Raw genomic sequence first — 26,533 nt, forward strand, 5'->3', positions numbered from 1 at the left:
AATTCACGATAATAGTGAATTCAAAGCAAATTAACAATTCAGGATCGCGAATTTAAGGGCGAGAACGAGTTGCCTCCATTGCAAGCTAGTTCCAGTCCAATACTGAGAATACCAATATGGTCTATTGCGCCCGAGGAGGAATGAGCCAATGAGACGGGATTTTCTGGATGTTCTTGAATGCCCGAACTTCAGTATCACTTCAGGAGGTTCACCAAACTTTCCGAATTTTTCCCGGAATCAGATTTGAGTTCTCAGAATGGACAATACAAGCACCCTCTCATGACTTACGGATTGTTATTATATATCCCCCTCAGACTGATGCTGTTGACGTTTGGATACCAACAAATATGTTCTTCTCAGAATTCTGTGACTACTTAGAAACAGTCGTAATGTGTAAAGAACAGCTGCTGGTTGAAGGCGATTTTAACTTTCATATGGACACATTGGATGATAGCGATGCTATAAAAATGCTTGATATTTTTAAGTCCCTTATTCCTCAGCAACATGTTGTCGGTCCCATCCACGTACATGGGCACACGTTGGACTTGGCTATTACTCGCTAATCAGACCAGATTATTCAATCGACGCCTTACGTGGATCGTTACCAATCAGATCATGCGTTGTTTCTTGTATAGTGCTAAACCCTCCCCAAGCATTAGAGCTGTTTCTTACAGGAAGTGGAAATCAGTTGATGTGGAAGCTCTGGATGCTGACTTTCCTAAGTCGGACTTGTGTAAAAATCCACCTGCTAATCTAGATGAGCTAGTTTCTTGTTTAATATCATAGTACTTTGCGAGCTGCCATGGATAGGCGCGCTCCTCAAAAAACTAACACCGTTGTTGTGCGCGCTCGTGTTCGGGGGTATAATGATGAAATCAGACAGGCAAAAAGGGCTCGTAGACAAGCTGCTATTTAAACAGAAATATTTCTGCGTTATCACAACGTCTTCATCAGTCGAGTGTTTGGTCACGTGATTGTAAACCGCGTGATCATGTGCGTGGGTGCGTGAACGTCGACATATTTCTGTTTCGATACTGATTTCTCTGAGTCGGTAATTTTTTGGATCAGGTCACCTTTTGTTCGTTTATCCGCTCATACATCTTGTTTCTTTTGTTTTTTTTCTTTTTTCTTTTTTTTGAATTTCTTCTAGGATTTCTTTCTATTGGAATTTCCTCAATCACACGACCGTCGAAAAAAAACTACCTTCCAGAGGGAATTAAACGTTTGCTTGATAATCTCAGGAAGGAGGACATGTCTGACTTATACGTGGTGATCTTCTTAGCCGATCTTGATGATTCGATTAAGTCCATTGTGTTAAGAGAAATTTCTGATCAGTTCAAGACACACATCGACCAAGGACTGCTTTACGTAATATATGCACCGCAAGAATTCTATCCTCCACTTTCCGATTTAAGAACCAAATTTGGAGATACTCAGCAAAGGGTTGCTTGGCGTTCAAAACTGGTGATTGATTTTGCATTCATAATGTGCTACTGTAGAGGTCTGTCGCAGTATTATCTTCATTTGGAAGATGATTTGATTCCGGCTCCGAGTTTTTTCCCGAAACTCCGAGATTTCATCGTATCACAAAAGGACAAACCATGGCCCATTTTAGACGCTGCCTTCATGGGCCACACAGCCAAAGTGTATCACTCCACGGACCTTGAAAACATCGCTTCTTTTTTTTATCTCATGTATAACGAAATGCCAGGAGACTGGCTGCTTGAATTGTGGCGAAAAATCAAATACGATAGAAAAGACTACAAAGAGTTTGTACTTCCTCCGGCTGCGCTGTTCCAGCACATCGGAGACAGCTCCTCTTTTATAGAAAACAAAAATTCTTTCAAGTCGAAGGAGAAGTTTTATGACGCATATGATGTGAAATACAGAGGTTTAAATCCGCTGGCGATTGTAACCAGTTCGATGAGTTCAAATGATGGTACAAAACCAGAAGATGCTTATAACAAGGGTACTGGCTTCTTCTGGGCAAAGAGAGCTAAAGAAAATGACTACATTGAAATAAGATTTAATTCACCTGTTTTTGTCCATGAAGTATTCGTCGAGACAGGCTCATACACTGCACCAAATGATTTTCTGAAGTCTGGATCCTTGCAAGCGAGCTTTGTGAACCATGACAATGAGTTGGAAGCAACTATACCCGCAGATTGCAAGAACTACGAGTCAATCAAAGATTTCAAAAATGGGAAAGTGAACGCGTCTTTACAAGAGACAAGAAAAGTGCTGTGTTTCAGAATTTTGGTCACAAAAGATCAAAGTGAATGGATTTTTGTGAGAGAAATAGATGTATTGTAGGGAAAAAGACCTCTTTTCGGCTTCCTGTGGCTCTTAACACGAGAACATCCCGTTTTCCAAGATACCAAAACCTAGGGCGCTTACTAGTCAAGCAGAAATTCCTACATGCAAGGTCATATGACAATACACCGTGACGCTACAGGTCACATGCCAGTAAGTGGCCGAGTATCATCGGCTACAGTTTAGCCAGGAACTGCAGAATACCACGCCACTATTGTGTTCTTCGGAATTCAAATAGAACGATAGTTCCATTTCTTTTCCGTTTGCCAGGAATATTTAAGTTTTAACAAAACTGCTGTTGACGTTTCACCAGGTTAATTAGTTAGTTGTAAATTATTGTTTAGCCGGAAAAGCAATTGCACGGCCTTTTCTTTTACAGCTGAACTGAACGTGTTGGAGATAATCGCCGAAAAAAAGCCATGCAAGAAATTCACACCGACTCTAAACAAAATGCTGGCCCATAAAGCTTCAGACCACAGGCGGTCTAAGCTCATGACAGGAATGTGGTGGATCTTGTTTTCTGGGAAGTGCTGTGTGACGAAGATGCCATTTTCAGAGAGAGCTTTTGCGTGAGTGTGCGTGAGTGTGCGGATGCCTTGGGTGTGTTGTGCTGTACAAAGTTCTAATACTTCAAGGTAGGCACGCGCGTCTCACGGGACAACAGATTCGCAGTTATAATATGTGGCGAACGTTCTGGTTTGAAATTTGAAAATGCACTGAATTAAAGTTGTTCTTCCTAGCTTGATTCGTCCGGCCTACTCATGAAGATAGTGCCTTGTTAAAAGATATTAAAGCGACAAGAATGGATGAGAAGTTAAAAGAAGGAGGCCACAATCAGAAACCTCTGCTTAATGGTTTAACAATTGTGGGTCAGTATATTTAAAAAAAATGAATTTTTATCAACGGTTTTGCATAATGCCACTTCTGGATAAAGGCAATGTCGCTTTACACTCATCTAGCTACCGATCTGCATGTTTTGTATGACCTGTAGCGTTAACCGTAAGCGACAGAAGTGAAATCATGGCACACGCACTCCTGGAAAAGGTCATTTGACAAAAAAAATTTATATACAAAAATGTTAGGATATTGTTATGTATCTTCTGATATGAGGCACGCGATGAGTCAATCATACATTTCTACAGCAACATGGTGGTTCCTTTCGGCTGTATGTTGCTCAGGACATTTGCGACAACATCACAGAGGTTTTGCTTTAGGGCGGCGATATAATAAGCGGAGTTGGGCGGAAGTTGGCTTTCACATGTTCATAAATCAAAAGTTTGCCTATTAATTGAAAGGTCTGAAAAGACCAGGATGGAACAGAATAGCGAGAACCGATTTAAGGCATTGCATCCAATCATGCCGGCGAGGTTCTGTCTCGTATCCTCATGTAGCTAGATGACAAGCGGTTGGCATGACGAATCTGCATGAAAGTTTGCTGTTATAAGTAAAATTAACATATCAGTTCGATGAACCCGTGCGACCAATCCCCATGATTGTTAAATGGCGGTCTGTTTATGCGTTTATCACTTGGTCATATTGGGACCAAAACGAAGGTCTGATTGGCCAATCTTGCCTTTGGATGGTCGCAAATTCCAAATTCTCTGACGCACGAGGCGTCGTCTTTCGAAGCGTAGGAACTTCAAAAAATTGTCATTTCCGATTGAATGCCTCCTCAACAGACAAATATATTGCACTGTTGTCAATTTTCCGGTCTCAATGTTCTAGTTTCGTGTTTTCTAACCACCTGAAATCGCCCACGTTTCACAAAAAAATAATTCCTCTATTTTCCCTACATTGAAGTTTGTGGACTTTTAGTACTAAAAACGAAAGAAATACTGAGCTAAACCATGGATGGAGGTTGGAACTTTTTAACCTGAACGAGTACTAAAGGTAAGTTTTACAGCACATTTATGTAAAATCAGCTATAATGATGACAAAAAATCATCGGTTCTACAAGAAGTTCACTTGCAGTTGCATTCTATCCGTGACGGCTTTCGTCCAATTGTATGCAGAATCGGCAATGACTATCTTAATTCCATTTCCGAGTTTTGTTTGTTGATTCAATGGTTTTTTGTCAATAATATTTGGGATTTGTTGATTTGAGAGCGAATTATAGATTATATGCCTTTATAGAAAAAAAATTCATGCGCGAAGACAGGACATATATTGTTCCAAAATTCCAGCATTGCGTTTTCACTTCTGCGTCGATGCCAGTACCACTTTTAATTTTTTGCTTTTAAGTCAACGTTTTTCAGACATTCTGGGAAGCAAGAAGGTTATTTCATTTGCGTAATATTATTGTTAACACACGTAAATTCGGTTAAACTTAATCAGTATTTCAAATGTCTGTGGAGCAACAAAGCGCATGAACTCTAGTATAGTGTTTCCAGTTGAATTGTATGACGATCCGTTTTCGTGCGTTCGTGATATTCTCACTTTTTGCGCTGCGTCGTAAGTGACCAATACTAAATTATGTGAGAGTTTAACATCATAAAATTTGTCGAACCTCAATTTTCCGTAAAATATTTCATTGTCTGAGGCTGTGATATTTTTATTGCTATCTTTTATGAAAGTACGCACTAGCAGAGTAATTCACAAACAATGGCGCAGATTCCACAGCCAATATATTCAAATGATTTCTGCATCAGATGTCTCCCAAATTCTTAGCAAGAACGTTTACCGACACACGTAATTTCACATTGGTTAAGAATTGGCGATCGCAAGCTCATGTTCGTCTCAGGACAACTTATTTAATTTACTTTTGCCCTGAAGTTAGTATATAGATGAAACTGGACAATACAGTGATTGTTAATTTTGTACCAATGCATTGGCAAGGCTACATCGCTGTTTTTATTTCTGTGTTCATTCTCGATTTCCTATTAGCCCATCCTTATGAACAACTTTAGGAGAACGGCGACGTCACAAAAAGGCTAGGACACGGACCCAGAAGTTTATTTCCTGAAGCAATGAAAAAATATGGATTCAAGAAATCTGACCCCTAGTGCGGAGGAACAATTCTTACAAAATCATGACAAGAACCGGGTAAAATACCCGATCTATTTCACACATAAAAAGAGATGTGTAGTTATTGGTTTTCATGTCTCAAGGTGATCGACCTTATGTAGCAAGGACTCCCTGTGCCCTTGTGGACTTTTCTTTGTCGTAACAGTTTTGTTTTGCAAAGTTATCCATGTCACTGACGTCATTCGGTGCAGAAATTTCGTACTTTTGTATGTTAATCATGCTTAATATATTACCCATACGTTCATTCGTCCTTGTTAGCCAGTCACGTTATCATCTGTATACAACACATTTAGGACTCTTGTTCGATTGGGTCTTGACCGCGTTCAATACTGTGGTTTCATACCAAGGCGGATAGGATTGTCGGAACTTTTTATCAGGATTGCCTTTCCCAGTTTTAAGGTCAGGGTTTAAACCCGTCCTTCGGTCTTGCTCAAAACCATTTCCCTTTGGCTAGCCGTGAATCGATGAAAATGATATCGGAGGAAGAGGACGACTTCAAGTACCTGTTTTTGACTTGATTTGCGTTCATTGCTGATTTCAGTTTACAGTGTCCCCAATTAGTGCTCCAGCGCTAGAACGACTAGACGCTTAAATAAAGTTCCTTTCCTTTCCTTTTCCGTTCTGAGCATGCGCACTACGAAAAATGTCGGCCTCGTCGGCCTCCAAACCTTATGCGCATGCTCAGAATGGAAAACTCGTACACGTAGTCGTAGTCGTCCTCGTCCTCCGATCTTAAGGTCCCCAATGTTAGCATCGACAACGAGTGCGACTTCGAGCACGAGTCTTCCGTTCTGAGCACGCGCACTTCGAAAAATATCGGCCTCCGAACCTTATGCGCATGCTAAGAATGGAAAACTCGTACTCGTAGTCGGCTTCGTTGTCAATGCTAACATTAGGGGGCCTTTAAGGGCCTCTTTACACGAGCCCTGGTTGCTTTTTACCCCGGGTTGAATCACCGCGGCTGGTAACCCTTTTGCAGTCAAATGTTTATAAGCGTTTACATGAAAACAGTAGTCAAACCGGGTCAGCCCCCCTTGCCGGGTAACCCTTCTCAAGACTCGGGTTGACCCGGCTAGAAGGGTTGAAATTTCTTCAATTTCTTCATGTAAAGACTGGCATATTTGACCCAGGATTGTTTGACTTTTTTGCGGTTCAGCGTTCTCGCCCATGCGCAGCATGTACCAAAATGGCTGATAACGTTAACACAAATTGATGATTGTTATGATTGCATGGTTCGTCCGCCATTTTCCTCACTGACAAGTAGTCACCAGCCCTTTCAACCCAGCGAAAGGGAACTGACCCGGGTCAGCCGAGAATGACCCAACCCTCACCCAGCCCGGGCTCATGTAAACGTAATATTCGACGCTGAACTGACCCGGGTCGGTGTCTAACCTGGGCTCGTGTAAAGAGGCCCTAAGATCGGAGGACCAGAGGACGACCACAAGGGACCACCCAGATGTTCTGTTCTGAAAGTTCTGGGCTTTGAACCTGAAACGTGATGAATTGTCCAGAAAACAGAAATTTAAAATATAACTCTAAAGACTACCCATCGACTTTTTATGCTGTCAATATTTTGGGTAAAATGCTCGGAAACTATTAAATCATTGCCCCTCAGGAAACACTTGAAGAAAGTGATGCGTTTCGCTTCCACATAAAATTCTTTCACGCCATGAACAACTGCGGCTATGCGTAAAATCCTGGATATATCATAAAAAAAGACACGATTTCAAATTCACCCGCTTAGAAACGGCAGCTTTTGCAATTTCTGTATGTCTGTCACAGATAGAGGTTTGAAGTGAAGGTGATAAATTGTATAATTACTCAGTCTGAAGTTATCGGATGTTTTGGATCGAGCTTCATTTATGCCTCAAGAGTCGCCAACATATGATTTCTCCTCACAATATCTCCTTTTTCTGATTCTCAAAAAGATTTTTCTTATTTGTGCCGAAACATATGTATCCAAAATTGTTCAGTGAGAGAACTGGCATTTCGATCTTAGGGCTTTCGGGAATAATGCTTCCAAAACTTGTAGGCCGGTTGCTTCAAACAGTTGGTTTAGGCTTGCTTTAAAATAACAAAAAATTAGCATTAATGTCATCTGATTATCACTACAAAGCAAGAGCAGCAACCAAGCTTATGTGTACGTGTCCTCAGGCTTCATCTGTTGCTGTTAACTGGCAGGAGGGATTATGACGAAGTTGCGCTTGACGTGCTATTGTTGATTAAAAGTGCTGCGACACAATAATGCGTTGACTGAAGTTCTAACATTTAAAAATTAATTCATTTCCAGCTTCAAAACAAGGTTTTACGTGACAAGGATTTCGCCATTTTTGTAAACAAACTGACTTTACTGGCTCGGAAATAATTTGCTATAAGGCTTAACTTGGTCACCATCCTTGACTGGAGGATAAGTTCTTCGAACGTTCCAGCAAATAATATTCTGGGCAACATTTTTTTAGGAGACGATGACGCCGTGGAATTTTCTAGTACCTCAATATCAGTCCAGTTCTACTGACGAGGTGGAATGATTCCAATCGATGATAATAATTGCTAAGTCACGGTGGCATTCTCTTTCAGTTGATATCAACAAGGACCGTGGAACTACTTTTCACACAGAAAGAAAAAAAAATTATTGCATGCCATTTTCCATAGCAAATATATTAATCGTATCTTGTGTTTCAAGAGATTTACTTGATCTGTTGCCTGGCGTAGCTCTGGTTTTAATATATCTCTGAGCAAGCCTCTATGATGAATTATGCATCATAGACAATTCAACCAAGTACTAATTAAAATTCACGCAAAAAAAATCGTTTACCAAAACAGCAATAGCATATTTAGTTTGAGGAAGCATTTCGGTGAATGGAAGACTGCGACCAGCGCACGTAAGTAAAAGCTACTCTTGCAATCCGACTTGGTCAGTGAAATCGAGGGTGGGTGCAATAGGACTGGTAAGGAAACCCACGGCTTATGTTAATTCAAATGCTCTTATTTCAGCAAGTAAGACTTATTTCAGTATAAACACTGACTCTGTTTTTCATATCAGTATTTTGTGTGCCCCACTTCAAGTGTGGAAACCAATCATATACACTTTAATCTTATATTGACAGTGATCGGTGATAGAAACATATTCCTTCGGTATCGCTTGCTTCATAGGTAAAGAAGTGAATGGGAAGCCAAGTTGTTATTCTATGAAATATCAGAAAGTACAGGAAAAAACTTCCGCCACTCAGTAAGCAACTGTAATTAAAATGCGGTTTCAAATCCATTTTCAAGGGTTACTGAGCTCGCCGGTTGAGCTGAAATTTACAAGAATGAGATTCATTAGAATTTGCCACAGTTCATGACGTTACTTATAAAGACTTTACAAGCACATCCCAGAAAGAAACATATATATTAGCAACAAAATAGGAAGCCCTTTTAAATGGCTGTTAGTACGTCAAAGCTGGTGACTTGGGCAATCCACTATAATTATTCAAATTTCAGAATATCATCAATGGGCCGTTTCAAACGAGCCAACGAATTGACTGTTGAAAGGTCCAGTTAAGTTATGAGTAAAACTTTCGTAAGAGAACTTTCGCACGAAACTTTCTTGAACTAACTGTTTTGGCATTTCTGGCTTTAAGACGTAGAAAAGACGTTAATGAGAATTTTCGTAGAATTTTAGTTAGTTACACTCTATCGCAAGATCGGCCACGAGTCACATCATCTAGTTTATTACCGAATAACAATCACCTTGAATCACACCAGTATCACTCAAAACCAGAATTCCCACTCGCTCTGTGCAAATTCTATTCTCAGCTCTTCAGAACTTATTATTTAAGACACTGAGTTTTGGACCTTTAAACAGAGATTTGGCACTAACGTTTAGGTTATTTGTACCTTTAGGAAGTTTTTAAAGAAGCCTGAGACGCAAAGCGGATGTCATCTTAATCTTTGTTTGAAAAAGCAGATATGATCTTTCAGATGGGGAAATTTTAAATTTCTTTTCATATGATAGTTAAATTCTTTACAAATCATGATGAAAGATAAAAGGTGCTTTCAGTTTTTTAGCAGCATTTGTACGTGACACACAGGATAAAGACTTCACCTAGCATCCTAAAGTGCCAATGAGACGGCTAGGACTTGTCACGTGACTATATATAAAGGCTTTCTTGAGTTTCTTCATCTCTAGGTACACCTGGTCTCACTTTTCTAGGTCTCTTACCGCCATAGTCTCTTCCTCGGACTCTTCCTCGTAAAACTTACGAGCATGCGTAGCAAGTTCTCGGAGGGACTTATGGGAAGATTTATAAATTATCATTTGGTTCGGCATACGAGGCTGAGAGCGCCTTAAGAATCACCTGTCGCTCCAATGTCAAATAATGCGACAGCCCTGTCGAATTTGACGTTTTTGCCGCACCAAATTAAAACCGTCGTACCAAAATGATTCAGACGCTGCTCTTTTGCATCACTTAACTAATCAGTTAGGTTCGGCACATGAGTGGAGCGGCGTCTGAACCGGGCCTAAGATTTAATTTAATAATAGCTCCACTCGCAACGATTCATTTTGTTTTTTCGCAAGAATATTTTAATAAGTTTGTAGATAAACATTTACATATAAAAACGAGCGATGAAGTGGATGACGTTTCGACCGTTCTATGGTCATTTTAAGTCCAAGTTCAAGCTCATAAAAATTCCGCATATAGGGAAGATATCTCTTTGCAAACATTGCTTTTGTTATTCAAATTTGCCAATCACATGAACACGTCGATCGTTTCCGGGATAAATTGAAACAGTTAGTTTGCCCTTTTTTTCACTGAGTATTGTGTGGCTTCAAAAAGTAATTTTTAGTGCATAGTTGTAACAATTGCTTGAACAAAAGTGGAGCCTAGGGAAAGTGAAAATTCAGGGAGCGATCGTTTGAGATTTTAAGACACAGGATTGGTGGGGGGGGGGGGGGTACAATTTTCATATGAAATTATTTTAGGGGAGTAAAGTTTTGATACACCACACTTTCCTGTTTTCATTAAGCCTCTTTCTTCCATTTCTTTTACCCCTATTTTCTATACTATCTACTTGTTAGAAATTGTTCAGGAATAATGCATACTTATAAAGTATGGTTTGCGTTTTTTGCGAGCATTTCGATGGATTTTGATTAAAAGATATATCTAAATAGTATTCACCAGAGCCTGGGATGGTCCTTATTGGGAAAAATATGATGAACCATCCCTTTTCAGTACCGCTTAGGATGTGCGGTACCCATGACCTATGGTTTAATACGTTTAGTTTTTTTTTTCCGATGCGCGGACCTCCTCACTGGTAACATCCATAAAATAACTAAAATGCCGGTTAGAGCTAGGAATACGAAAACCATTTTATTGTTAGAAGACTTGCATTATTGGTATCAAGAGTCACTTTTTTTAATAATTATTCAATGAGGTTTCTTTTTTGTCGATCTTTCTCTCCGTAAGCGTAATCTCGTTGATCTCCCATAATTGGAGTTCTGTCTACTTAAACTTGCGAACACTTGCTTCAATAATCCGCCAGATATCCCGCAAAAATGACTTTTAGCAGGTTAACGTTTGATAGAGGCCCCTGCTTACCTTAAAGACTTCGTGATTTTGTCGAATGTTTGCGCTGTTATTTTAGATAAAAATCTCAAAGCGACAAGCTTTAGGCGCGCGAAAAAAATATTGCTTTTGTTACGGCTGGTTATTGTTTGTGAATAATTTATTTACATTGCTTGTCAATTCCCAGAGGAGGTACTTCAGTCATAATAATTAGCTCTTCCGATTATTTCTTTGAACATTTCATCGAATCACTTACGACACAATCAAGGCGCAAGTCGCAAATGGAATATTTTAAAACAACACTTGTTGCCAGTGAGAAAGTGAGACAGAGAAAATACTTTATTTTAAACAAGCCTTTGTCTTGACAACAGGTGAGTACGTCGAGTACCAAGCTCTCATAGAGTATTCGGCAGAAACTGCTTGTTTACCTTGTTAGTTAAACAAAGCACGATCATAATGAAAGTACCTCAATCTTTGGGTTTATTCACAACATAACAGTTGTCCTTCTACAGTCTTATCGTTGGTTAAGGATCAACCTGTTCAGAGAGTTTGTTGCAATAGTATGTTAGCAAGTCAGAATCGCCTGGTCGGATCTGATCTGCGATGTAGAGCACGGTGAATTTTTTTACTTTTACCAGCTTAAGGGCACAGCTTAGTTTTTTTTTGCCTACGAAATACTTGAAGTTCTTTGATCGAAACAACGACTGAGGTAAGACAGGAGTTATTTCTTTCTTTCTTCTATTTCGTTCGAGATCGGACGAGTTTAAAAACTATTGTTTCCGGCTCCTGATTATAATAGTTGAAGAGAAGTTTTTGTTTGGAATGATGACTGCTAATTAATGTCCTTGTCTCAAGATACAACCCTACCTTTTCCTTGACTTTTATCTCAGGAGAATTTTTGCTACCAATGTTCTAACATAAACTGCCAATCTCCTATATTCAAAATACATCGATTCAAACTTACATGAGGCAAAATACCGTCGATAAAAAAGCGGCCCCATGAGAATTTAAAGCTGTTGATGTTGGGCTTAAAAAATCCGTTCAAGGAAAACATAAGAAGTATTACACTGAATTTGAAACGAAGAAGTCATCTCTCTCAAAGTTATGTCAAGGATTGCTTTCATTCGAATCATTCTTTATCACAGTGGGACGATCACCAAGTCGTTTGAAGCTCTAAACGAACCGGAATCAGACGAACAAAAGGCTGTTTTGTTTTTACATGCATAATTTTGGATTCAAAAGACTGTTAATCTCGATATCTTTCATTTATCTTCTATCAACAGAGCGGAAATGAGGGAAACTTCGATCCCGGCTCGGTGGTTAACCGCGATTTCCGATGTATCTGGCTTAAAGGTTTTCAGGCCGGACTCGAGCACATCAAATATATCCGGGTTTAAAAAGAAACAAATGATAATTATTCGATGTCGCTTCTGATGAATTTGGTTGCTTGAAAGGTAATTGGCTATGATTATAAAACTAAGGTCAATGTTTTTATTTGAATGGGTGAACTTCCCTGTGCGCAATTTTTACATCCAATGAAACCACCGTTTTTGGAAATTGAGAAACAACGCCGGAGGTTCAAAAAGCCCTTAAATCTGACAGTTTTTTGCTTTACTTATATAGAGGGAATTTATCAAAATTTTCGCCGAATACTGAAGCATAGAACGGGAAAATACTGAATTCATCAAACCGTTTTAGTTTGATTATGATAAAAAAGTTTTTTTTTTTTGCAGGTATTTAAACAAGAGATGACATCCGAGAGCGACATGGTGAGATCAGGAATCGCTGAACGTGTTCAAGGAGGACGCTCACCCCCTTTGAGAAAACGGAGGACCCGAGAATACATTCCAAATTCAAGGACAGCTCCGCACGTGGGTGACAGCGATCAAGGGTTACCCGACGACGATGTATTTGCCAACGAATTGACCTTCGAAGCCCGAGAGAACGGATTTCACTTTTATGCCGACGAAAATATGAACACCGTAGTATCACGACCAGAAAGCGGGTCACACATTCAGGACGTTTTGATTAATATACCAGAAAGTTCACACCTGAACGAGAGGTATCAGATTTTAAGAGCGGAGAATAAAATATTACGAGAACGTTTGCAAAATGCTCTACAGAGAGAAATAAAGGCTTTGAAGACGTTTAAACGACTGGCGAAGGAAAACAGACAGCTAAAGCTGAATTTAAGAAAATATGAACGGACTTTGCTTGGATTTTACGACGATGAATCAGGTATGTGCAAAGGACTCTTTCTACTCGATATGAAAAAGAATTCTACAAGATAACGGCGCTTTGCTTGATGTGGTCCAATAAGTACAAGCTGATTTGGTTAAACAAGCACCTATGGTCATTTATGTACCAATGAAGACAAATGTGATTCCTTTGAATTCCACGTTACCTTGGAAGAAAGTATGGGTCGTTTTAACAGGGTCATACTGTGTCAGCCAAAAATTAATTTGGCTTTTAATTCCCGGCTTCATGAATCTAATATTTGAGTTATTGTTTCGAAATACCAGGCTGGCTTTCCGTTCAGTGTGTAGGTATACATCCACTTCACTTAACTAAACAATGTTGTTGAAGCATATTGTTATGATAATATCTGTTTATATTTTAAGTATCACTCTCCCAAACAAACCAATCATCAGCTTTCAATGCTGCTATGTAACACATCATAAACCAAAGGAAACTGCAAACAATCAAAAAGTGTAAGGAATGAAATTTTTATTTACTGAAACCGGATGCTCTCACTTGAAGCAAATTGTGAGACCTTTGTTTGATGAAAGTCACTTAGGTCAATGTGTTATCAGGTGATTCAATTTATCGAATCATCAGATTGAGTTAATTGGTGGCTCAGGTAAGAAGAGTTATTGAATGGTGAAAACATTCTCGTCAAGAATTTGATATCTTTAGATGACGTCCCAAAACCGTGGATTAACACTCTTTTGAACCTTTGTGAAGGGACAGCAACATAAATTTCAACTTCGACAACGGCTTCTTTTATCGTAGAGTTTTACGAAGCGTTAGTTAACGGGAATGAAAGAATCCCAAATCATTGGCTTGAATTGTGTTTTTAACTCTTGCCCCTCTGAGACGGAAACAAATCTTTAGACAACTGTCCTCCTACTTAATCAGTAGAATTCAACCTCTCTCAAATTATATTTGATTTTTTAAGTGTGATGCAACATGGGAGTTACTCAGCCTTTGGCTTACCATGTTGTGCGAAATTGCTACAACTAAGGGCCTGATGATTACATGGCGAGTTTCAGCCCGGGCTGAAAACAAAGTGGATGCGCATGCTCACGTTCCTTTTTCAGTCCGAGCTGAAATTTCATTTCGATTATGGACTTTATGCGGATTTTTCAGCCCGTTTTCCCAGGCTGAAAATCTTGGGGGTGTTTACATGATGCCGGCGTGACTTTCGCGCCGGGGCAAGTTCACTCCGGTTCCCCGTTAGCCCGGTTTCAGAAACCGACTGGATTTTCAGCCCGGGATGAAACCTTCTTCATGTAATCGCCACTTTCATTTCAAGAGAATTTCTTTTAAAACCGGCGGACTGAAATTTCAGCCGGGGCTGAAATTTGCCGTGTAATCAGGTTCTAAAGATGTTAAATTTGCGTCGATTATTCTCAGTTTTCGAATGAGTATAATTCTTTGATTATTCACGTGATAAGACGGCCACGTTGGTGCCAAAACAATAGAAGAATGTAGCTTAAGCTTTGCATAATAATAGAATCAAATTCTCACAAGACTTTTTCGCTGTTGTTCTTTCGAACAACATGGCCGCCGTGACGTCAGGTGCGGTAAAGACTTGTTTCCATATCTCAAAGTGCCCTTGGACGTGAGGTGCCTGGGAATGAAATTGAATCACTGGAATCGGTCAGTGTAAAATGCAGACTGAGGTTATAATGCAACTGTTGAAAAAGCCCAACCCCGTAGAAATGCTAACCTTAGGCCTAATTAGGCCTAAAACAATATTTCGGCTGAACTGTTAGCATTTCGATTCCAGTGATTTAATTTCATTCCCAGGCACCTCACGTCCAAGGGCACTTTGAGATATGGAAACAAGTCTTTACCGCGTCAGGTGCAAGAACAAAGATGGTTATACTCTTCCAATCGTCCTTAGCACATACCGCGGTACGAAACCTAGAAGATTTTTCAACTTAATACCTGACCACCCTGTGCATAGCTCAGTTCGAATTTGTATCCTGTCTCTGGCAGATTGGTATAAGATAGAATAGTCTTTAACATAATATGCATTTATGGATGGGACGAAATTTGTTGATTTAGCATCATTGCGAAGAACGGTTAGCCAGCTGAATTTGAAGTGTTCAAAGTGTAAAAGACGGTATTTTATTTTATGCTGTTACAGCCGTCAGTTTTAAATTCATTTACACTTTTTCCGTATGTTTCAGCCCCGCATGTTTTACTAAGTTAACTAAGTGACTAATTTATAAATGCTACAATTAATTATAATTTCTTCATTTTATGAAGATAAAAGCACAATTTCACCTATAATTAATGCAAATCTTGATTCCTATCACATCTCAGTCTTAATTAGCTTTGGTGCGTTCATTAATTACCCCTGCTTTTCAAGCACGATCGATTGAGCACAACTCTTGATCACGTTATATCTCTTAGCCTTGGAGAATTTGCCCGGTACAATGGCGTACAACGACCCTTGACTTGTTTGCCTAAAGTACATGCCCTAGGATGAATGGAAACTTGATTTCTATCACGTCCCACCTTCAGCTTTCCGCAACGGAGCGTTCATGGTTAAGATTTATTTAAACTAAGACAGGTGCATTGAGCTGCAAATCTTAAGAGTTAATGGTTGTTAGCTTTTCTAAGCTCTCGAAAAAACTGTACCAGCACCATCTCCTTCTAACCCTTTTTTGCTAGCCGGATTGTAATGGATTTAATGAAAATCGCAGGCCGATCCGTGACCCATAAAATTTTGATATCACTAAAGATTTTCTTCTTCATTCAATATTTGGATTCGAGTCTAATCACGTTCACAGTTAACGTTTGTCAATGAGGTCTTGCACCACTGCGGGAACAACACTCTGGCTGCATGTCTTAATTAAAGAATGAGAGTATTGCGTCAGACGTCAGCTGATAATACCTTTCGTTAATGAGTTGTTTTCGTAAGATTTATTCCTGATCTTCAGACGTGCAGATAATATCAACATTATCGTTTACGGGTCAGTGTGCGCTATTGTTTCGTAAATGTTAATATAACATGCATTGTAGTGGGCTGTAGATAATATTGTACCTGCGAGAAAGCTGGTTAGAATTTGACAAAATGGTGTTGGCACAATTGCAAGGAGTCATGAACGATGCTGGAAAAAAACCAAGGCCTTGTGCCATCTTACGCCAAAATGATTCTGGAAGCCTTGTTATATTTCTCAAGGCTAAACAGCCAAAACTAAGAGCGCCGAAGAGAGGTAACCACAATTCATGAAATTCACAATTCAAAAAATTTTGTTTTTAATTTTATTGGCCATGATAACATGTCATTGACTGATGACAAACTATCCTTATTTCAGCGTTCATTGTTGAATCCCGTTGATGGAGAATAGGACGATAAAAGTCGTTGAACGATAAACCCGTATCTCAGTTAAAGGTGTAATGTACCTTGCTGTCCTTTCGCCTGTCGCCGAGCAATTAGTTTTTTTAACTTTACCATTTTTGAAACAATTTTTTTCATGTTTGTAATAGCTATTTATTTAGCCTATTTAACGAGCCTCCCCATAAACCAACTATGAAATAATGCGAAGTCCGAGCTATCGATGACGATTTTAAGTTAAATGCAGGAAGCGAGTTGTTGATATCGTATTCCAAGTAAAGGAAAGTAAATATCTCATTCCGATTAGGATTTCTCCTGTAAGGAGTTTCAACATTCAGTGCTAGGAAGTGCTAGTGAGTACGTTTTTAAACGTGCTTGTGTTCATGGTAATAACCTTAGGTCAGGGTTTTACTCAGTCAGGCGAAACAACACAGCAAAGTATCACAATGGCAATGTTAACACTTTGACTTTGCGGCAACAACACCGTGAAAGTACGGCCACTAACGCACGTATAACAAACAGTTTATGGGGTATTTCATGAGCTGTCGTCTTGGCAGTTAAAACTGACCATAAGCTGCATTGTTTGTTACTGAACGATTTTCTTGCGTATAAACACAGGAAGAATTGTTTCATGACGCTCCAACTTTTTTACTGAGGATACATTCGTGTTCAACCTGCTGGTCCTTGCTCTTTATACGGTCGCTTGACTTGTAAAGAATTACGCATGCGCGTGCGTTCTCTCTGTGAAAGAGGTCATAGGGAGACTAGGAATACCAAACTCCTTTTTTTTTAGATTCCGATCACAGTGACCAGACCAAAAACCTGGGTGTTGGAATTGGGAAGCAAATTAGGAGTCCATTACGACATGAAGATTGGCAGGAACCAGAATGCAACGGAGCGCAAACCTCTCCACAGGCGAAGATTATGAAGAGTGCCTCGACTTCAACCGAAGACATTGAAAGAAAGCTAACAGAAGATAAATCCACATCAACTGACGACTTGGAGAAACTTGACGTTAAAAGCGCTTCCGTACGCAGCTCCGTTAATTTGTCAGAAACAGGAACAGACGACAATCTATGTGACGTCTTTCACGATACAAATCTGACCGACGCTACCAAAGTGCAGTTTTTACAAAACCAATTGCTGTCCATTCAGAGTCAGCAGAATGCCTTGGAACGACGGAAATTCAGTGCACCGACGAGATATTGGACTGATCCAATGATAGTTGACAGGTTTGGGCCCACTGCGCTTCAGCGTGCGTCGAGTTCTCCGAGTTTACTTGGTGAGTTTTTAAGATCATTCAGTCAATGGACTCGGGTTCAGCCTCTGTCATTCAGAATAAGATAAGAAGAGTTTGTAGCATATACATTGTCTCTACGTCCGTTACTGACGACGTGGATCGGAATACTGCGACAAATTTTACAACGAGGAGCGGAATACTTGCCGGAAACAATCTGAATGACAAGATAGGCTACGAGAACCCGTGACTGGTTATACCAGTAGAGATACTTCGGAATACTATATACCACGAATTTTACAACGAGGATTGGAATACTTGCCGGAAACAATCTGAATGACAAGACAGGCTACGAGAACCCGTGACTGGATATACTAGTTGAGATGTTTTGCCAGTTGATTACAAGAAGCTCGTGAAAGTTATGTTCAGGTTTAGATGTTCATCACCTCTTTCAATTTCCGTACTTAAAGCACATGCCATTTAAAGCGATGACGAATATGTCAGTGGTATGTCATTTTAGTTTGATGGTCTAAAGTTAGCTTAATCTTGTTTTCCCACAGGTGGATGGGATGAGAATGCATCTAGTAACAACAGCAGTCTTACAGAAAACCAGTCCTTCCCAAAACGAGAATTACTTAAATCAAACAACCTTTTTTCCTCTGACCTCATACATCGCTCCAGACCGTCTTCTTTTCATGAGGTGGAGCTATCATCAGTTCCTGAGGTGACAATATCACTCCAGGAGGAAAGTGCCGTAAGTGAGGACAGTTCCAGATCGGCGTCTCCATCTTCGAGAGTACGTTCTCACTTTTACCACTTTTAGACAAGTTGTAGAAAGTATTCCACTTCTAGTCGCAAACTTAAAACACAAAAACAAATTTAAGATTGAAAGGTTAAAAGTAGACGACTCCTTTAACCCTTTTAATCGCAGTGGCGATTTATAGATTTCACTCTGTCAAACGCCAGACTATTTTACTCGTCAATGGGCGGGGACCCTCGGGCCTTAACTCTTTTCCCTTAAATCTTATCCAGCTAACATTTTATTGACCGACTAATGCACGGATTCCTTTTAGCTATGACAGGAGCCCATCAGTACGAGCCTCCAACTGGCTTATCTAGGTGAGGTAGCGTTTTTCCTGACCTATCTATTTTTAGAAATAACTTTTTTAAGTTTGCCGCGCTAATTAAAGGCGTTCCCTAAGTAGTCCGCATGAAGGGGCGACCCAAGATGGCGGCTGAATGCGGGAAACAAGACTCAAAGTTTTGAAAACGCCTCCCCGTTCCCTTTTAAATTGTTATTGACGTTTACCATGACAACGAATGGCGCGAAAGTGGTTCTAACAATAGATAGGTCAGAAAAAAACGCTATTTCATAGACACAAAGTGGGAGATGATGGATGCTCCTCCTGATGGGCTCCTGCTATGATGACGATGACGATGGTAAATGAAGATTCATGATGATTTGATAATTGTAGTCACCACTGTTTAATACACTGCTTCAGGTTCGATTTTATATAAGAGTCCCAATATTGATACCGAGCCACATTGGAGGGAAGCGTGTGCTGATCAAATTTCACTTTCCTCGCCTCTGAAGAACTGATTGGAGATTTTTTATTTCCCCAGAATTCACAGGAAGATTTGACATCGAGATCCTCGTCACCAGTTCTGTCTGTAAAAGACTACAGTATCGAGAGTCAGTCTTCCCAGAAATCACCGTGTGCCTCACCATTTTCATTGAGACCAAAACAGGTAAGAAGCAGTGTAACCTGGCCTGCACGTTTTCCTTCATTAGCAGGTAATTCAAATATCTGCAAAGATTAAATTACGACGTTTTAAACAAGGCCGAGAATGACACTAAATGAATACATTTCGTCAATGTACAGCTGTAGCTACAAATAAAGAACACTATCAATGGTAAATAGCCAACGAGGCGCGTAGCGCCGAGTTGGCTATAACCAGTCTCATATCCAACAATTAAGCGCGAATGGAATAACTGTTAATTATTCAAGCGGTACATTTGATAGTGTTCTTTATTTGTAGCTACAGCTGTACATTGACGAAATGTATTCATGTAGTGTCATTCTCGGCCCTGTTTAAAACGTCGTAATTTAATCTTTGCAGATATTTGAATTACCTGCTATTTACCATGTCATATCCAAGAAATGAATGGAATAATTGTTTCATTTAATTCCTTAAACTCCAAAAGTTTGGAAGTACGAAAGACGAGCGAAAAAGCGAGAAAATTCGAGCCAAATCGAAAAAACTTGATGAAGATGTGTTGTTGTGTAATACCTCGTGGTCAGACAGACGCAGGCTCATCACAAAAACATCTTTTGCCTCTCGCGTACTTCAAAACGTCGGAATTGATCCAAACTTTCCACAAAGAGTGGTTTGTTTTTTTTTTTTGCTTTATTTAGAGAGAAATTTCGCTTGAACCAATCAGAGCACGAGAGTTGCATTAACCGAGGTTGAAAATTTAATATGTTTTATTAAATTCTCAACCTTGGATAATACAATTCTAGCCTTCTCATTGGTTCACTGGATCTTGGTTACCAGCCATTATACCTGCGTTTGACCTTATATGGAAATGAATGGGGCAAATGTAGTTGCGCATAATATTTTTGACGCCCGGAAGTCACATCACTTTCCGGTCGTTTCTTAAAGAATTTAATAAAACAATAATTCCATTCGCCCTTTTTGGATACGAGATTGGTAATAGCCAACTTGGTGCTACGCGCTTCGTTGGTTATTTACCATCTCGTAAACTCGGGCTCATGGAATAATTGTTAAATATTTTCCAGTCCGTTGAATGAAACAATTTCCCTTTAGGATAAGAATTACAGATAATACGAGTGAATCCATTGCCTTCCCAGCTTTATCCACCGATCTATAAGCTTAATACTGCAGCGAAGATATGAGACGCATAAAATTTTCTCTATTAGGGCATAACACCAAGTCCAAAACCAAGTCCCGCAAGCAGCCCCCAGACGAGGAGAAAACTTGCGCACACAGTTTCCCTTCCGATGGGAGCGTTAGAACATTATGTACGCCTACACGGTCACAAACTTGCAGAGCAGGATGATACAAAATCAATGGTATGAAAAAAAATCTTGAAATTCAGTTTATACCAATATGACAAAAAGTTACCGATCCATCTAAATTCGTCCAGGACTTTGAACTTGGGGATCGCATAAATCAGAATTCCTCCTCCCATTATCTCCACTTGACATTGGTGCATTCCCCTTGCGTTTCTATTTGCGTTGCTTTTCCGGATAATTTCGCGTATGAAATTAAATTTCAGATCATATTCGAGTTGTCCCTTCTTTTTGCTCTTAGTAATTAAAGATAAATTTTATGTTGTCTTAAACTTTAACCTTAACATTGACGATGTAATAAGAGACACCGACATTGCTTTTCACTCCAGCCTTGCCAGCAGCGAAGAAAGTCTCTCGATGATGACGAAATTTATGTCAAGGGGGCCCGCCACGCGTCTGTGTCACTGGTAAGAATAATCTTCAAACTTATTACGCCAAAACTATATGTTGGGTAATTTGTCAAAGGGACAGTTGTTCTGCAAGGTGTCCAAAACCATTTTCAACAAATTCAAAAAACTGTCTGGTTAGAAGAATGGACTCTGCAACTCTGCTTCACGTAATGTCAAGGCTATGATTTCATGCGAAACACGAATATTACAAAAGCGAACTTGGTTACCTTTAATTTTGCGCTCAATATTGTAACGTAGTAGGTTACCTTAGCACTGAATAGAAAAGGCATCTAAAGACAAAGAATAATCTAAATCTCAAAAATTCCAATTTTTATTGCTGAAAAGCAAACAAACAAAATATAGGGGGTTTTTTTATATACTTCTCCTACGTCTACGGTATCGTAATGAGCTTATTGTGTTAAGCACAACAACAGTTTTACATGGTATCATAGCACAGCGGTTTGGTGGTACATTGTTGTAGTTTCATCCTTTCAAAAAACTGAATAGTTACTTTCTCGAAACATTTGAACGTCGTTTGAACCGCCTTATCATTCATCCGCATTAAGTTAAATGGTGCGAAAAACACGACCTTCCTAAAAAAAAAAGGAATGAATTGAACCGTATTGAATATAAACGTTCAGGCGATGAAGCCAAACCTTATGAAAAAAATTCCTAGTCCGATGATCTTATCAGATTTTCTGGTTAACTGTGGCTGGGCCCATATGTATACTTTTTATTTTTTTTTTTTGTCTAGTGGTTATCTTCGTGATCCACCAATAAATATTTAATAGCTGTATTTCAGCTTTCTGATAGTTGTTTCCACGTGACATTGCCTTAATACTTGTAAGTGCTCATGAGGAAAATAACCTAGGTTTTCCTGACTCAAGTAGTCATTTGATTATTGAAATAAAAGGGCGTACATTTACCTTCCAGAAATTTGAGGGTGACATTAAAAGGGAGAACGCGGAAAGCCTTGCGGCAGATATTGCAGAGTTCCTTAACAATCGGAGAAACCGAGCTAGTTCAGAAACAACACCGGTAAGGACGTTTTCATTTTGTAACGATAATAAAACTGTCTTAAACTTGCTTTTTCGTTTCTATTAAATATTAATTTGTTGCTTAGAGTTCTCAGTCATTCGACGAAACTCCCGATGAAGAAGTATCACGAGATGAACAGTAAGTAACTAGTTTAAACTATTTTAAAGTGCCCCTGTGATAAAAAAATTCACTTCCTTTTTACTTCAGGTTTTGAAAATGTGTTTTCTTAACAACTGTCTGGCAAATTGTTATCCAAAGGCCGTTTACTTTGAGCTTAAGTTTTGGATTTCACGGTCCGTCATTACTCACGTTCAAAACTGACCGATTGGACCTCAGAGGGTTGGATCCAGGAAAAAGTGACGTCTTAAGGGCCGATTTACACGGTACGACTTTGTCGCATGCGACAACGGCTTACGACAGGCCCACGACATGATTTACGATTGTTGTGTACGTCAGAAAAAATGTCGTAGCATTTTAAAACATGTTTTAAAACGCTGCGACAATCGTAAGGCCTGTCGTGAACTTGTCGCATGCGACAAAATCGTATCGTGTAAATCGGCCCAAAGGCTCACTAGTTTAAAATTCAGCGTCTGAATGCAGCTTATTATATATGCAAAACACGAGTTTAAGAGTTTTGAAAGCCCAAAACTCCCGTACTGCATACACACTCTGACTCTAGCAAGCCATGTAAAGTTAGTAATGGCGGACCATTGCATAGGAAAATTCCAGTTAAAATAAGCAGGTGTCTTTTAAATCAAGGCTTAAAACTTTGGTCGCTTAGTGTTTAGTTAACATAGTTTTGAAATCAAAGGAAACTAAGAATTGATTTTTTAATCACATGGGCACTTTAAGCTTTTTTAAATTTCAAAATCTGCATTCCCAGCACTAAATAAACAATGCTTATGTACTTCGAGTGCTGAAATTGACGTTGTCTTTATCAATTAGTAAAATGAACACTTCTATTGGGTGTTTTTAAGACTAATTTACTATGCTGTTTGTGGGACTTTGCATATACTGCTTGTTATGCAGTTTACTACATAGAAACGATAGATTAATTCTTACGTTCAGAAAAAGGCCAACCAAATTCTAAGTTTTTAAGTAGTATCTTTATTTCCATGAAATCCATCTGAGCAGAGTAATGAGCTACAGCAATGACAAACACAAGGACATTGAAAAACTATGCCCAGGGTGGAAGTTGAAAACAAGACCTCCGGATTGCATTAAAGGTTAAATTCCTCTACCGACTGAGCTACAAGGACTCTATCTTTTTTAATTTTTTTAAAAAAATTACTCTTCAATAAATATCTGAGGTTAATTAATTAATTAATTAATTAATTAATTAAATGCAAGTGCTGCAGGGTCAACCTTTGAATAAACCTACTTCTACTAAAAACAGTGAGAAATTTTCACTGAAGTTTATTCATCTTAGAAGTAATTTTTTTTCTCTCCAGTGAAGCTCGCATGATGCAAACGCGTTCATTAGGCGCTCGACGTGGATCTGCTGTGGTGTCACTGCCTGGCGACAATTATAAGATGGACCTGCATGTTCTCGACAGAGAGCCAATGGGTAAGAAATGGGATGACTAAAAGATGATATCCTACTCGAAAGCAGTGGATGGATAAACACAAAGGGTATTTTTTTTTTTGGAAGTGTTGTTTCAATTGACAAACGAATACATATGCTTCTAAAAGACGAAAGATGGTGAGATCAAAGTTCTTCCCACCACATTAATTCTGTTGGGTGTGGCACAGTATTTCGACATAAATTGGCCAATGACAATCCTTTACAAAAACATCCGCAAAAACAACTTATGTGATACGACGATTCTGGGCTACCGAATACTTACCCGAAAAGTCAAAGGGAAGTATGTAGAACAGTAGTCACATGCCTAAGTGTTCTTATAACTGAGGGTGACGTGTTCCAAAAGAAAAAGCTAATTAAATCAAATTTAGTTAATTACGAATTTATTTTTAGAGCAAATCATTTCTACCACTTCCGTTCAAAGAATTCTCTCTGCGATCGTTAGTACAATACTGAATTCGGTAAACCTGCAGTATTTCGCTAATTTTGTGGATGGTATGGTAACAATAAAAGGTCCATCAGTAAACAAAGTGTTGAAAAATCCAAAATCTTTTACAAGGACTTGGGCGAAAAGAATAATAATCAGTGATAAGCAACCAAATATATTGCCGAGAAGCTCTTTCTTATCCCGAGTGAGCAAAGTCAAAGTGTACTTTAGTCGTTTTTGCGGCCTCTTGTATTGATGCGATGAACGATCCAGAAGATTTCTATCTACAAAATACTTCCGGTTGAAATATTTTTGCAGTAAATTGTTAAAATCCTCTTTTTGCTTCAAGTATAAGATCGTGCTGGTTGCTTGGAAAATAATCTTGGGAATGCAATCTATGTAGCAAAAGCTGGAAGAGAGCTTCGTGCAGTTGGCTAATTTCAAGTTTTCTTTTCTTTTCTGGATATCTGACTTGCAAAACATTTGTCTTCCAATATGTAAAAGTAACGCAATGCCAGCCTTGCAGTTACCCCTAGCCGACGTTCCAGTCTAGAGGCTTTTCAATCATTTGTGCAATTGTGAAAGGCTTTTGACGAACTCGATTGGATGATGTTTCTCTTTTCTATAGAAAGTATGTGAATCAGAGGGGAGATAGTATATGCTTTGTAGCTACTAGCTAGACGGTTTTCAAATGTTTCAAAGTCAGTTTTCTTCTTACATTCAACAGAGGGAAAGTCATTGGGTGTAATCCGTGAGAAGAAAGATCTGTATGGATCAACAATGTCGCTCAATGGCATAGGTAATTTTTCCAGAAATTACATGTTACCTTTTCCAGTTAGGGATTTGAATAGTATAACAATAATTATACTTTCACAATGCAGTTAAGTTTAGGTATTGAAATGTATCTTGTTTTTAGATCCCGAGAAGAGGTCCCGTTGGTCAATACTAAGACGAAACAAAAAAATGGTAAGTAACAATATGGCATGATAACAAATATATGAATACCGGTGTAATGGACTGTAATGGCCGTTGCATGCAAGAAATTAAGCAACTTAGCAACTTAAGCATTTGAAAGAAATTTTAAACCAGCGCAACTTGTGAATGATGCGTTTAAATTATCAAAGACTACGTATTAATCATTTTCGATATATCGCTCTCATGCAGTTGACGGCTCTGAAGGACAAACCAAGACAGGGAGAAGACTTTAAGGAAAGTTTATCCAGAATGAGAGAAAACCCTAAACCTATTGTTGAACACGAACTTGCCGAGTTTAAGGTTAGTGCCATGAGATGAGTGGTTCTGTTTTTAAGCTGGCCATGATACTGAAATAAATGCTAGCCTCTTAAAAGTACTTGGAAAATTATATTGTTCTAATTAGTAGGGAAGTGCGTTTTGTATCTTTGAAACATACTGAGAGATAAAAATTGCCAAGGATAACGAAAAGGATAATGTACTGCAATTTTTGTTAAATCATATTGAGGAAGCTGGTAGCCAAATCTTAATTTGAAGCCGTCCCTGGGATTTCATTACCTTGCGACAGGAAAGATAAAAAATAGAACCGCGGAATCAATGAAATATCGATGAATAAATTTATGTACTCGAAGTGCACGTTTACTGACTCACCTGTAGATAATGGTCAATTATGATGACAAACACCAGAGGTAAATGAATAACATTTGTAAGGACGATTTGTATGAGCTGGGAAAAAAGACAATGACTTTTGCAACTCCGTTGCAGTGCTTTACAAACATATGTATTGGAGTTGACGTTCAGGTAAACAGAAAAGTGCATTCAATTCATTTCCAATATTTACTCCTTGTTCTCTTTTCTCAGCTTCATAAGGCACGAACCTGATCAGTTGCAATGATCAACAACGGATTTCTCGTTTTTTTTCACTTCTTATGAGAAGGGGGTGTCACTTCATAATTTCCGTCTAATTACTCGGTTTTTAGTTTCTAGTCATTGAGTTCCATCAGGATTGTAAAGCTCGTTGGTTTTGATCCCATACAGGACAGTCATTGGACGGAATTCATGAGTCCAAGCCCAAAATGCTCTCTTGGTGATGGGCTCAGTTCTTTATCAGATCACGAAACAAAAAGACGAGAGGCAGTATGGGAGCTCTTTCACAGCGAAGTTGTGTACCTCATGAGTCACCTGCTGGTTCTCAAAGAGGTGAGATCGCTAAGAGCACCTTCCTCCGGAACGTTCTCAATTAATAGAGGAAGTATGTAACCTTAAGCAAACTCGTGCCTTATTGGATCTACACTCTTTTGTAGACAGGTGTCTTTTTCACTTTTTTTGGAAACC

The 26,533-nt window shown here is 39.1% G+C and overlaps 2 protein-coding genes across 14 annotated transcripts in view; both read left to right on the plus strand.

Moving 5' to 3' along the window:
• The window catches only part of LOC138015378 (alpha-1,6-mannosyl-glycoprotein 4-beta-N-acetylglucosaminyltransferase-like), an 8,982-nt gene extending 5,924 nt beyond the window's left edge, over nucleotides 1-3,058 (plus strand). For all 5 annotated transcript variants that reach the window (XM_068862394.1, XM_068862393.1, XM_068862389.1 and 2 more), the window contains one exon: nucleotides 1,151-3,058. In XM_068862394.1, coding sequence (XP_068718495.1) covers nucleotides 1,151-2,313 — 1,163 coding nt within the window. In that variant the 3' untranslated portion in view covers nucleotides 2,314-3,058. The remainder of the gene's footprint in view (nucleotides 1-1,150) is intronic.
• Nucleotides 3,048-26,533, plus strand: part of LOC138015376 (pleckstrin homology domain-containing family G member 7-like) — a 32,847-nt gene continuing 9,361 nt past the window's right edge. The window contains exons 1-15 of one of the 9 annotated variants that reach the window (XM_068862382.1): nucleotides 11,358-11,595; nucleotides 12,170-12,340; nucleotides 12,620-13,124; nucleotides 17,252-17,740; nucleotides 18,256-18,491; nucleotides 19,319-19,444; nucleotides 20,638-20,790; nucleotides 21,120-21,197; nucleotides 22,113-22,217; nucleotides 22,303-22,355; nucleotides 23,669-23,784; nucleotides 24,954-25,025; nucleotides 25,143-25,192; nucleotides 25,391-25,501; nucleotides 26,237-26,398. In XM_068862382.1, the coding sequence (XP_068718483.1) occupies nucleotides 12,635-13,124; nucleotides 17,252-17,740; nucleotides 18,256-18,491; nucleotides 19,319-19,444; nucleotides 20,638-20,790; nucleotides 21,120-21,197; nucleotides 22,113-22,217; nucleotides 22,303-22,355; nucleotides 23,669-23,784; nucleotides 24,954-25,025; nucleotides 25,143-25,192; nucleotides 25,391-25,501; nucleotides 26,237-26,398 (2,241 nt within the window). In that variant the 5' untranslated portion in view covers nucleotides 11,358-11,595; nucleotides 12,170-12,340; nucleotides 12,620-12,634. Of the gene's footprint in view, nucleotides 3,183-3,204; nucleotides 4,204-8,153; nucleotides 8,220-8,528; nucleotides 8,567-11,119; nucleotides 11,258-11,357; nucleotides 11,596-12,169; nucleotides 12,341-12,619; nucleotides 13,125-13,634; nucleotides 13,747-16,167; nucleotides 16,337-17,251; nucleotides 17,741-18,255; nucleotides 18,492-19,318; nucleotides 19,445-20,637; nucleotides 20,791-21,119; nucleotides 21,198-22,112; nucleotides 22,218-22,302; nucleotides 22,356-23,668; nucleotides 23,785-24,953; nucleotides 25,026-25,142; nucleotides 25,193-25,390; nucleotides 25,502-26,236; nucleotides 26,399-26,533 lie in introns of those variants that run through there. The other 8 variants (XM_068862384.1, XM_068862381.1, XM_068862379.1 and 5 more) reach the window with 8 other exon arrangements.

The sequence above is a fragment of the Montipora capricornis genome, chromosome 9 (genome assembly GCF_036669925.1).
Source record: "Montipora capricornis isolate CH-2021 chromosome 9, ASM3666992v2, whole genome shotgun sequence".
Lineage (NCBI taxonomy): Eukaryota > Metazoa > Cnidaria > Anthozoa > Scleractinia > Acroporidae > Montipora > Montipora capricornis.